Source organism: Rhinopithecus bieti, unplaced genomic scaffold (assembly GCF_001698545.2).
Source record: "Rhinopithecus bieti isolate Rb0 unplaced genomic scaffold, ASM169854v2 scaffold_3875, whole genome shotgun sequence".
In the NCBI taxonomy this organism is placed as follows: domain Eukaryota; kingdom Metazoa; phylum Chordata; class Mammalia; order Primates; family Cercopithecidae; genus Rhinopithecus; species Rhinopithecus bieti.
In genome coordinates, this window is record NW_016804422.1 from 1633533 (window position 1) to 1646714 (window position 13182).

At 46.7% G+C, this 13182-nt stretch overlaps 1 protein-coding gene across 3 annotated transcripts in view; it reads left to right on the top strand.

Moving 5' to 3' along the window:
- The window catches only part of USP4 (ubiquitin specific peptidase 4), a 78409-nt gene that overhangs the window by 28948 nt on the left and 36279 nt on the right, over positions 1 to 13182 (top strand). For 2 of the 3 annotated variants that reach the window (XM_017868087.1, XM_017868085.1), the window contains exons 7-8: positions 3223 to 3363; positions 9460 to 9577. In XM_017868087.1, the coding sequence (XP_017723576.1) occupies positions 3223 to 3363; positions 9460 to 9577 (259 nt within the window). The remainder of the gene's footprint in view (positions 1 to 3222; positions 3364 to 9459; positions 9578 to 13182) is intronic. The other variant, XM_017868086.1, reaches the window with a different exon arrangement.

The following is a 13182-nucleotide window of genomic DNA, read 5'->3' on the forward strand; positions in this document are numbered from 1 at the left end:
ACCAGCCTGGGCAACATAAGGAGACTGTTGGTATGGAGTACAAAAAAAAAAGGTAAAAATTAAAAATTTTAAAATAAGATTTACGTTCTTCCTTATGTCCTTATATAGATTCTAGCAGATTGATGAAATTGATAGCAATTTAAAATTTGGTCAATGAGCCCTTGAATTAATTTGAAAGTAGAAATCTAAAATAAGAGCCTGAAAAATATTAAAACGTGAACTTGAAACAGAGAGGTTACGGTGGCAAATTCTAGGCCGGGCGCGGTGGCTCAAGCCTGTAATCCCAGCACTTTGGGAGGCCGAGACGGGCAGATCACGAGGTCAGGAGATCAAGTCCATTCTGGCTAACACGGTGAAACCCCGTCTACTAAAAAATACAAAAAACTAGCCGGGCGTGGTGGCGGGCGCCTGTAGTCCCAGCTACTCGGGAGGCTGAGGCAGGAGAATGGCGTGAACCCGGGAGACGGAGCTTGCAGTGAGCTGAGGTCCGGCCACTGCACTCCAGCCTGGGCCACAGAGCGAGACTCCGTCTCAAAAAAAAAAAAAAAAAAAAAACCAGTGGCAAATTCAAAGGAACAAAATTCTCCATAGAAGGCATAGTGAAACCAAATTGGCATTTTTCTCTTCTCATGTCCTTGTACCCAGCTATTTAATTTGCATCCAGCCTTTTTGGAGAAGGTCATCTCTTATTGCCGTTTTTCTTTTTTTTTTGAGATGGGGTTTTGCTCTTGTTGCCCAGGCTGGAGTGCAATGGCACGATCTCGGCTCACTACAGCCTCTGCCTCCTGGGTTCAAGCAGTTCTCCTGCCTCAGCCTCCCAAGTAACTGGGATTACAGGCATGCGCCACTAGTCCTGGCTAATTTTTTTGTATTTTTAGTAGAGACGGGGTTCCACCATGTTGGTAAGGCTAGACTCGAACTCCTGATCTCAAGTAATCCACCCACCCACCTCAGCCTCCCAAAGTGGTGAGATTATAGGTGTGAGCTACCTCAGCTGGTCTTATTGCCATTTCTCTTTGCCTTTCACTGATAATTCTTACAATTCAGGGAAGCAGGCCAGATGCAGTGGTTCACGCCTATAATTCCAGCACTTTGGGAGGACAGGGCAGGCAGATCACAAGTCAAGAGATCGAGACCGTCCTGGCCAACATGGTGAAACTCTGTCTCTACTAAAAATACAAAAAAATTAGCTAGGTTTGGTGGCACGTGCATGTAGTGCTAGCTACTCGGGAGGCTGAGGCAGGAGAATTGTTTGATCTCGGGAGATGGAGGTTGCAGTGAGCCAAGATTGTGCCATTGTACTCCAGCCTGGTGACAGAATGAGACTCCGTCTCAAAAAAAAAAAAAATTCAGAGAAGTTTATGATTTGTAAATCAAACCAGGATGCTTGAAGATGAACCTTTTGGGGTTTTTTTGTTTGTTTGTTTGTTTGTTTGTTTTTGAGACGGAGTCTCGCTCTGTCGCCCAGGCTGGAGTGCAGTGGCCAGATCTCAGCTCACTGCAAGCTCCGCCTCCCGGGTTTACGCCATTCTCCTGCCTCAGCCTCCCGAGTAGCTGGGACTACAGGCGCCCGCCACCTCGCCCGGCTAGTTTTTTTTTTTTTGTATTTTTTAGTAGAGACGGGGTTTCACCGTGTTAGCCAGGATGGTCTGGATCTCCTGACCTCGTGATCCGCCCATCTCGGCCTCCCAAAGTGCTGGGATTACAGGCTTGAGCCACCGCGCCCGGCCTGTTTGTTATTTTTTAAGAGACAGAGTATAACTCTGTCACCCAGGCTGGAGTGCAGTGGCGCGATCTCGGCTCACTGAAACCTCTACCTCCTGGGTTCAAGCAATTCTTCTGCTCCTCAGCCTCCCCAGTAGCTGGGACTACAGGCACATGCCACCATGCCCTGGGACTACAGGCACATGCCACCATGCCTGGCTAATTTCTTTATCTTCTTTTCTTTGAGAAAGAGTTTTGCTCTTGTTGCCCAGGCTGGAGTGCAATGGCTGCATTACACTCACATTGCAATGTGAACAATCTTGGCTCACTGCAACTTCCGCCTCCCGGGTTCAAGCAATTCTCCTCAGCCTCCCGAATAGCGCCACTACATCTGGCTAATTTTTTTTTTTTTTTTTTTGATATGGCATCTCGCTCTGTCACCAGGCTGGAGTGCAGTGGTGCAATCTTGGCTCACTCCCGGGTTCAAGTGATTCTCCTGCCCCAGCCTCCTGAGTGGCTGGGATTACAGGTGCCCACCACCACATCCAGATAATTTTGTATTTTAGTAGAGAGGGGGTTTCACTGTGTCTTGAACTCCTGACCTCATGGCCATACTGGTCTTGAATTTTTGACCTCGTGATCCGCCTGCCTTGGCTTCCCAAAGTGCTGGGATTACAAGGGTGAGCCACCTCACCTGGCCTAATTTTGTATTTGTAGTAGTGACGGGGTTTCTCCATGTTGGTCAGGCTGGTCTCAAACTCCTGACCTCAGGTGATCCATCTGCCTTGGCCTGCCAAAGTGCTGAGATTACATGTGTGAGCCATTGCGCCCGGCCTGGCTAATTTCCTTTGCATTTTAGTAGAGACAGGTTTCACTGTGTTGCCCAGGCTGGTCTTGAACTCCTGAGCTCAGGCAGTCTGCCTGTCTCGGCCTCCCAAAGTGCCATGGAGTCCAAAAAAAAAAGATAAAATTAAAATTTTAAAATAAGATTTACTTTCTTCCTTATGTCCTTATATAGATTCTAGCAGATTGATGAAATTGATAGCAATTTAAAATTTGGGCAATTAGCCCTTGAATTAATTTGAAAGTAGAAATCTAAAATAAGAGCCTAAAAAATATTAAAACATGAGTTTGAAACAAAGAGGTTACAGTGGCAAATTTGAAGAAACAAAATTCTCCATTGAAGGCATAGTGAAACCAAATTGACATTTTTCTCTTCTCGTGTCCTTATACCCAGCTATTTAATTACAGGCATGAGCCACTGCGCCTGGCCAGCCTTGTGGTTTTTCACACTGAAAGGGTATATGATGGTGTGGACTGATGTGACAGGAAGACCAATTAATTTCTGGACTCTCACTTTAAGTTTACCTTGAAGTAGTATGAATACAGGCTTTTTGTAATTTATGTTAACTAACTGAATATGAAGAACATTTATTTCTTGAGAAGCTACCTAAGGCATTAAATAGGGCTTGCTCTTTGCAAAAAGTCAGTAGCATTGTTTCTGCTTCTCTCTCTCAGATCAAGCACTGCGCCTAGCAGAAATTTTACTACCTCTCCAAAATCATCAGCAAGTCCCTATTCCTCAGTGTCTGCCTCTCCCATTGCAAATGGTGATAGCACTAGCACCTGTGGAATGCACAGTTCCGGTGTCAGCAGGGGGTAAGAGCAGGTCCTTTCATTCTGCTTCCTTTCCCTCTGTCCTTTCCCAGGCTGTATCTTGAGAGCTCATCTGCCGCTACACTAAGCATGGTGGGGTTAGAGTTCCTCATGGGAACGTGCTGCATGTAGTTTCTCACTCCATTTCATACCTATAGTAAAGTGTGCTTCCAAGTTCTGATCTGTGCTGCTTGTCCTCCTGTGAGCCGGTGTTTTCCCCACAGCCTACATCACAGGTAGTCTTAGTGTGGAGCGGGGTAGGGGTCTCTGCATTTGTTTATGAAGGGATGGGCTGGCACATATGGCAGAGTAGTTGTGAAGGGACAGTGCTCAGCTGTGGATGGCCGTGATCCTTTCTCCAAGCATTTCAGGCACACATGCCACATGGCATAGATGGGGGAAGAGGGCAAATGAGGTGAGGAAGTGTGCATGAACTTTCAGGGCCAGTCAAGCCTGGGTGTGGCCTGGTGGGTGGTAGCAGATGCAAGCTCTTGATAACTAAAATGGTCTTCCCTTAAGTCACCTGGCAAAATTAGCATTTGCCAAAGCCTAACAGGAAAATTCAAATAGTGTTTCTTTCCTTAAGAATGTGCTTACCAGCAAAAAAAAATAAAAAATAAAAAATAAATAAATAAGTAAATAAATAAATAAATAAAAAGAATNGCCCTTTTTTAAAATAAATAAAATAGAGATAGGGTCTCGCTATGTTGACCAGGTTGATCTTGAACTCTTGTCCTCAAGCAGTCTTCCCACCCTGGCCTCCCAAAATGCTAGGATTACAGGCATGAGCCACCAGGCCCGGCTGATTTTTGCCCTTTGAAGCTCAAGAAAATAGATAAGTTACCAATGAATAGTTACTGAAAAGAGGAGTGCCATACCATTCATCTTGAGGTTTGTGCATCAGAATTCGAATTTCACTATTCTGTCTTACCTGCTCTCTGTGCTGAGGTGACTGAGTCTGCCATTGCATATCAGACCAGCCTTGGGCAGCAGACTTTCTTTACGCATAAGAGGCTAGGAAATCACGTTGGACGTCTCACTGGACAGGATTGAATGCATGCATGCTTAAGTCTCCCATGTGGTGAATGAGAGTACCCTTGACTGTGGTGAATCTCGCTTAGTGCAGCTGCTTGAGTTCTTGGACTCCTTTGCAGCATGGGGATGAAGCTGTGTGAACCAAATCCTCTTTAGGATTAGAGAAGGGTACATTTCCTTATGGGAAGGTGAGAGACTGAGGAGCCCTCATTTTCACTTGCTGTGACCGCACTGTGGAGCAAACCTCGGTTCAGGTACCTGCTTAGGCCCTATGTAATTTCCTGATGTGCCCACTGCTGGTATACAAGATCATACTTGTTTTTGCTGCCACATTTTTCTTCTCATAGGGAAGCCAAGTTAAGATCAGATCCCATGTGGGTGAGCACTGTGTGGGGACAGCACATCTTCTTAGTCATTTTTTGTATTCTAAAAATAACCCGGTATTCTAGAAGGGAAATCCCAGTTTTATATTTGAAACAATGGAAGAGGATTCACTTTCTTATTTGACTGAGTGCAGTGGCTCATGTATGTAATCCCAGCCCTTTGGGAGGCTGAGGCAGGAGGATTGCTTGAGTCCAGGAGTTTGAGACCAGCCTGGGCAACATAAGGAGACTGTTGGTATGGAGTACAAAAAAAAAGGTAAAATTAAAATTTTAAAATAAGATTTACGTTCTTCCTTATGTCCTTATATAGATTCTAGCAGATTGATGAAATTGATAGCAATTTAAAATTTGGTCAATGAGCCCTTGAATTAATTTGAAAGTAGAAATCTAAAATAAGAGCCTGAAAATATTAAAACGTGAACTTGAAACAGAGAGGTTACGGTGGCAAATTCTAGGCCGGGCGCGGTGGCTCAAGCCTGTAATCCCAGCCACTTTGGGAGGCCGAGACGCGGCAGATCACGAGTCAGGAGATCAAGTCCATTCCTGGCTAACACGGTGAAACCCGTCTACTAAAAAACAAAAAAACGTAGCCGGGCGTGGTGGGCGGGCGCCTGTAGTCCCAAGCCTACTCGGGGAGGCCTGAGCAGGCAGAAATGCAGTGAACGCCGGGCAGACGCGAGGCTTGCCATGAGGCCTGAGTCCGGCCACTGCCCACTCCAGCCTGGGCCACAGCAGCGGGGACCCGGTCTCAAAAAAAAAAAAAAAAAAAAAAACCAGTGGCCAAATTCAAGGGAACAAAATTTCTCCATAGAAGGCCATTAAGTGAACCAAATTGGGCATTTTTTCTCTTCTCATGTCCTTGTACCCAAGGCTATTTAATTGCCATCCAGCCTTTTTGGAGAAGCGTGCATCTCTTATGCCCGTTATTCTTTTTTTTTTTGCAGATGGGGTTTTGCGCTCTTGTTGGGCCCAGCGCTGGAGTGCCAATGGCACGGATCGTCGCGCTCACTACAAGCCTCTGCCTCCTGCGGTTCAAGCAGTTTCTCCTGCCTTCAGCCTTCCCAAGTAACTGGCAGTTACAGGCGATGGGCCACTTAGTCCCTGGCTAATTTTTTTGTATTTTAGAGATGGAGACGGGGTTCCACCATGGTTTGGTAGGCTAGACTCGAACTCCTGATCTCAAGTAATCCACCCAACCCACTCAGCCTCCCAACGAGGTGCGTGAGATTATAGGTGTGAAGCTACCTCAGCAGTGTCTTATTTGCCATTTCTCTTTGCCCTTTCACTGATAATTCTTACAATTCAGCGGAAGCAGCGCCAGATGCAGTTGGTTCACGCCTTATATTCCAGCCAACTTTGCGGAGGACGGGCAGGCAGATCACAAGTTCAGAGCATCGAGACCGTCCTGGCAAACATGGTGCAAACTCTGTCTTCTTACTAAAAATACAAAAGAATTTAGCTAGCGTTTGGGTGGCACGTTGGCATGCTAGTGCTAGCTGACTCGGCGAGGCTGAGGCAGTGAGAATTGTTTGATCTCGGGAGATGGAGGTTCGCCAGTGAGCCCAGATTCGTGCCATTCTCTCCAGCCTTTGGCTGACAGAATGAGCACTCCGTCTCAAAAAAAAAAAAAAAATTCAGAGAAGTTTTGATTTGTAAATCAAACCAGGCATGCTTTGAAGGATGAAACCTTTGGGGTTTTTTTGTTTGTTTGTTTGTTGTTTGTTTGTTGAGACGGAGTCTCGCTCTCGGTCGCCCAGCTGGTAGTGCCAGTGCGCCAGATCTCAGCTCACTGGGCAAGCCTCCGCCCTTCCCGGGGTTTACGCCATTCTCCTGCCTCAGCCTCCCGAGGTAGGCTGGGACTACAGGCGCGCCACCTCGCCCGGCTAGTTTTTTTTTTTTTGCTAGTTTTTAGTAGAGACGGGGGTTTTCACCGTGCTTAGCCCAGGATGGTCTGCCGCATTCTCCTGCACCTCGTGATCCGCCCCATCTCGGCCTCCCAAAGTGCTGGGAGAGCAGGCTTGAGCCACCGCGCCCGGGCCTGTTTGTTATTTTTTAAGAGACAGAGTATAACTCTGTCACCCCAGGGCTGGCAGTGCCAGTGCCGCGGATCTCGGCTCACTGAAACCTCTACCTCCTGCGGGTTCAAGCAATTCTTCTGGCCTCCTCAGCCCTCCCCAGTAGCTGGGACTACAGGCACATGCCACCATTGCCTGGGGACTACAGGCACATGCCCCACCATGGCCCTCTGGCTAATTTCTTTATCTTCTTTTCTTTGAGCAAAGAGTTTTGCTCTTTGTTGCCCAGCTGGAGTGCATATGGCTGCATTACACTCACATTGCAATGTGAAACAATCTTGGCCTCACTGCAACTTCCGCCTCCCGCGGTTCAAGCAATTCTCCTCAGTCCTCCCGGAATAGGCCCACTACATCTGGCTAATTTTTTTTTTTTTTTTTTTGATATGGCATTCCCTCGCTCTGCTCACCAGGCTGGAGTGCAGTGGGCAAAATCTTGGCCCTCCACTTTCCCGGGTCCAAGTTGATTCTCCTGGCCCCAGCCTCCTCGAGTGGGCTGGGGGATTACAGGTGGCCCACCACCACATCCAGATAATTTTTGTATTTTTGAGTAGAGACAGGGTTTCACTGTGTCTTGAACTCCGTGAACCTCATGGCCATACTGCGTCTTGAATTTTGACCTCGTGATCCGCCTGCCTTGGCTTCCCAAAGTGCTGGGATTACAAGGGTGACCACCTCACCTGCGCCTAATTTGTATTTGTATCTAGTGGACGGGCGTTTCTCCATTTTGCCGTCAGGCTCGGGTCTCAAGCTCCTGACCTCAAAGCGGATCCATCTGCCTTGGCCATTCAAAAGCTGCCTGAGATTACATGTGTGAGCCATTGCGCCCGGCCTGGCCCTAATTTCCTTTGCATTTCTTAGTAGAGACAGGTTTACTGTGTTGCCCCAGGCTGGTCTTGAACTCCTGAGGGCTCAGCAGTCTGCCTGTTCGCGCCTCCCAAAGTTGCCATGGGAGGTCCAAAAAAAAAAGACTAAAAATTAAAATTTTTTAAAATAAGATTTACTTTCTTCCTTATTGTCCTTATAAGATTCTAGCAGATTGATGAAATTGATAGCCATATTTAAAATTTGGGCAATTAGCCCCCTTGAATTAATTTGAAAGTAGCAGAATCTAAAATAAGAGGCCTAAAAAAATATTAAAACATTGAGTTTGAAACAAAGAGGTTACGGGTTGGCAAATTTGAAGAAACAAAATTCTCCATGAAAGCATAGTGAAACCAAATTGACATTTTTCTCTTCTCGCTGGTCCTTATACCCAGCTATTTAATTACAGGCATGAGCCCCACTGCGCCCTGGCCAAGCCCTTGTGTTTTTCAACACTGAAGCGGTATATTGATGGTGTGCGACTGATTGCGCACAGGAAGACCAATTAATTTTTCTGGACTCTCACTTAAGTTTACCTTTGGAAGTAGTATGAATACAGGCTTTTGTAATTTATGTTAACTAACTGAATATGAAGAACATTTATTTCTTGAGAAAGCCCTACCTAAGCGCATTAATAGCGCGCTTTGCCTCTTTGCCAAAAAGTCAGTAGGCATTGGGCTTTCTGGCTTCTCTCTCTCAGATCAAGCACTGCGCCCTAGCCCAGAAATTCCTTACTACCTCTCCAGAAATCATCAGCAAGTCCCTATTCCTCAGGTGTCTGCCTTCTCCCATTTGCAAAAATGGTGATAGCCACTAGCCACCTGTTGGAATGCACAGGTTCCCCGCTGTCAGCAGGGGGCCGTAAGAGCAGGGTTCCTTTCATTCTGCTTCCTTTCCGCTGTCCTTTCCCAGGCTGGGTAATCCTTGAGAGCTCATCTGCCGCTCACACTAAGCATGCGTGGGGTTAGACGTCTCCTCATGCGGAACGTGCTGCAGTGTAGTTTCTCACTCCATTCATCACCTAGTAAAGTGTGGCCCCTTCCAAGTTCTGATCTGTGCTGCCCTTGTCCTCCTGTGCAGCCGCGTGTTGTCCCCAACAGCCTACATCACAGGTAGCTCTTAGTGTGGAGCGGGGGTAGCCGGCCGTCTCTGCATTTGTTATGAAGGGATGGGGCTGGCACATATGCCGCAGAGTAGTGTGAAGCGGGGACAGTGCCCCTCAGCTGGCTGGGATGCGCCGTGCATCCTTTCTCCAAGCATTTCAGGCACACATCCACATGCATAGATGGGGGGGAAGAGGGGCAAATGAGGTGAGGAAGTGTGCCAATGAACTTTCAGGGCCAGTCAAGCCTGGGTGTGGCCTGCCGTGGGGTGGTAGCAGATGGAAGGCCTCTTGATAACTAAAATGGTCTCCTTAAGTCACCTGGCAAAATTAGCCATTGCCCAAAGGCCTAACAGCGAAAATTCAAATAGTGGTTTCTTTCCTTAAGAATGTGCTTACCAGCAAAAAAAAAATATAAATAAGTAAATAAATAAATAAATAAAAGAATGTGCTTACCAGCTACTAGTGTGTCAAGTAAAGGGTGGGGCAGGTCTGGAGGGCAGGGGAGGGGGTAGAGGGAATTTGCATCATGGGCTTACTACCACACACAAGTTCTAGAGGCCCCCATAGGAGCCTCAAAAAACATCTTGAGGGCATGTGTTATGCACTTGCTTTTATTGCTGATGTGTGTTGTGTTTTCCAGTGGATCTGGCTTTTCTGCTTCGTATAATTGTCAGGAGCCACCATCGTCTCATATACAACCTGGGCTCTGTGGACTTGGAAACCTGGGAAACACCTGCTTCATGAACTCCGCTTTGCAGGTAGAGGAAAGAACTTCCATTCAAATAACACAGCATCTTGAGGTTTGGGTGGAAGCGGCCTGCAAAGATACTGGGTGGATCCTGTCCCAGGAGTCCCTGCCTACCCCTTGTTAGTGCTTTAGTAGTCTCTGCCAGGGCATCTCCCACTAGGTGGTACAGAATGGCTTCATCAGTATTTGTGGACCCCAGATGTCTTTGTAGTCAGTTCTGTGTTTGGTTTTATAGTAAGATTATTTTGAATTTTATTGACTGTTGAGGTATGATCTCTCTAGAAAATGTTGGAGTGCATCCCTGATTGGTCTCTGATGGGATGAGGAGAACTTATAGCAGGTGATGCCAAGCTCAATTATGCCTTGCTGAAGGCTGACTGCCTTTTCACTAAAAATAACTGTCCCAGCCAGGCGCAGTGGCTCACGCCTGTAATCCCAGCACTTTGGGAAGCCAAGGTGGGTGGATCACCTGAGGTCAGGAGTTTGAGACCAGCTTAGCCAACATGGCAAACCCCATCTCTACTAAAAATACAAAAATTAGCCAGGTGTGGTGGCACATGCCTGTAATCCCAGCTTCTTGGGAGGCTGAGGCAGGAAAATCGCTTGAACCCGGGAGGCAGAGGTTGTAGTGAGCCGAGATTGCACCATTGCACTCCAGCCTGGGCAACAAGAGTGAAACTCTGTTTCCAATTAAAAAAAAAAAAATAGCTGTCCCGCCCCATGCTCCTTACTAGAGAAACTCCAAAATCCCCTATTTGAAGCTTGTTTATTGGCCAGGCACAGTGGTTCACACCTGTAATCACAACCCTTTGGGAGGCTGCGGGAGTAGTATTGCTTGAGGCCAGGAGTTTGAGGCCAGCCTGAGCATCATGGCAAGACCCTGTCTCAAAATGGAAAAGAAAATAAACCTTGTTCATTAATTCATCAAGTATTTATTGGGCATATATTATGTGACAGCACTGTAATAGTCATGGGCTGCAAGGAGTTAAAGTCCAGCTTCAAAGTTAGGAGGGCACAGTCCCCAAGACTGCCCTCATTTCCAAAACCAACTGCAAGTTTGCAGGTTTCCAAGACCAGCCTTAGTTTTGATAATTTGTTTAGAAGGAGTCACGGAATTTACTTAGTTATTATACTCATGATAATGGTTTATTGTAGTGAGAGGATGTAGACTAAAATCAGCCAAGGGAAGAGGCATATAGGGCAGAGGTCAGGAGGGTCAAAATGTAGAGCTTCTGTTGTTTTCTACCTATGAAGTCAGTACATGGTACTTTCCTTTTTTTTTTTTTTTTTTTTGAGACAGCATCTCTCTCCTCTCTCCGTTGCCCAGGCTGGAGTGCAGTGGCGCAATCTTGACTCACTGCAACCTCCGCCTCCCGGGTATAAGCAATTCTCGTGCCTCAGCCTCCTGAGTAGCTGGGATCACAGGCACACACCACCACGCCTGGCTAATTTTTGTATTTTTAGTAGAGACAGGGTTTCACCATGTTGGCTAACCAGGCTGGTCTCAAATTCCCAACCTCAGGTGATCCACCCACCTCAGCCTCCCAAAGTGCTGGGATTACAGGCGTGAGCCACAGTGCCTGGCCAGAGCATGGTACTTTCCTGGCATTGATGTGTATTGATGCGTATGGAGTGCTGCAAACTATGGAAGCTCACCTGAGCTTCAGTGTCCAGAATTTTTATTGGGGCTTCATCTTATAAATATGATTGACTGGCAGGACGTGGTGGCTCACGCCTGTAATCCCAACACTTTGGAAGACCGAGGCGGGCAGATCATGAGGTCAAGAGTTTGAGAACAGCTTGGCCAACATAGTGAAACCCCGTCTCTACTAAAAATACAAAAAATTAGCTGGGCATGGTGGCGGGCAACTGTAATCCCAGCTACTTGGGAGGCTGAGGCTGGAGAATCGCTTGAACCTGGGAGGCGGAGGTTGCAGTGAGCCAAGATCATGCCACTACACTCCAGCCTGGGTGACAGTGAGAGACTGTGTCTCAAAAAACATAAAATAATAAAGTATAAATATGATTGACTAATTACCTAGGTGAACTGGTACCATATGACCCAAAGCTCCCACCCTAAGTCACATTGTTGGTTTTTCTGGAGTGGCTAGCCCTTCTCACCCTAAGACTAGACTGTGCACTTCTGGTCAGCCTCCTCTCCACCAAAATTGTATTATTAGATTATCCAGTATGACCCAAGGCCCACCAGGCAAACAGACAGTCCTATCAGGCATAACATTCCAGGAGCAAATAGATTACCTCCCAGAAGCCAGGGGCAAAGCTAGACCTTCTGTTTGAGCAAAGCAAAATTCTTTTTTTTTTTTTTCTTAGAGGCGGGATATCTCTGTTGCCAGGCTGGAGTGCAGTGGCATGATCATAACTCACTGTAACCTTGAACTCCTGGGCTCAAGTGATCCTCCTACCTCAGCCTCCCAGATAGCTGAGACTACAAGTGTGTACCACCAGGCCTTGCTAATTATTTTTTCGTTTTGTTTTGTATATTTTTGTGTGTGTGTGTGTGGAAATGGGGTCTCACTTATGATGCCCAGGCGAGTCTCAAACTCCTGGCCTTAAGCAGTCTTCCTACCTTGACCTCCCAAAGTGCTGGGATTACAGGTCTGAGCCACTGCACTTGGCCTGATATTCTTTACATAGGGACTCAGTGGTAAGCAAACCAGCAATGGTTTTTGTCCCCATAAAATTGATAATCTGGCTGGGTACAGTGGCTCAAACTTGTAATAATCCCAGTGATTTGGGAGGTCCAAATGGGTGGATCACTTGAGCCCAGGAGTTTGAGACCAAGTCTAGCTAACATGAGCATGACCCTATCTCTAAAAATTAAAAAAAATAATAAAAAAATTAAAGACTTACATTCTCACTTTTTTTTTTTGAGACATAGTCTTGCTCTCTTGCCCAGGTTTGAGTGCAGTGGTGCAGTCTTGGCTTGCAGCAAACTCCACCTCCCGGGTAGCTGGGATTACAGGCATGTGCCACTATGCCCAGCTAATGTTTTTGTATTTTCAGTAGAATGGGATTTCACCATGTTGACCAGGAAGGTCTGGAATTCCTGGCCTCAAGTGATCCACCCTCCTTAGCCTCCCAGAGTGCTGGGATTACAGGCATGAACTACCACACCTGGCTTACAGTCTAACTTTGAAGTTTTTTGTAGCGTGAGTGAAAACATAAAACATTTGTTAAAAGATTAGATAACCCTTGGGTTTTGAAATTATTTTCCAGCTGGGCGCAGTGGCTCCCAGCACTTTGGGAGGCCGAGGCAGGTGGATCACCTGAGGTCGGGAGTTCCAGACCAACCTGACCAACATGGATAAACCCCATCTCTACTAAAAATACAAAATTAGCTGGGCGTGGTGACTCATGCCTGTAATCCCAGCTACTCAGGAGGCTGAGGCAGGAGAATCGATTGAACCCAGGAGGTGGAGGTTGCGGTGAGCCGAGATCGTGCCACTGCACTCCGGCCTGGGCAACAAGAGCGAAACTCTGTCTCAAACAAACAAACAAAAAAAAAGTTATTGTCCTCTTGTGGTGACATGGAAATAGCCTAGTACTAAAGAAGAGGTGTGATTTGGCTTTTCTTTTTTTTTTTTTTTTTTTTTT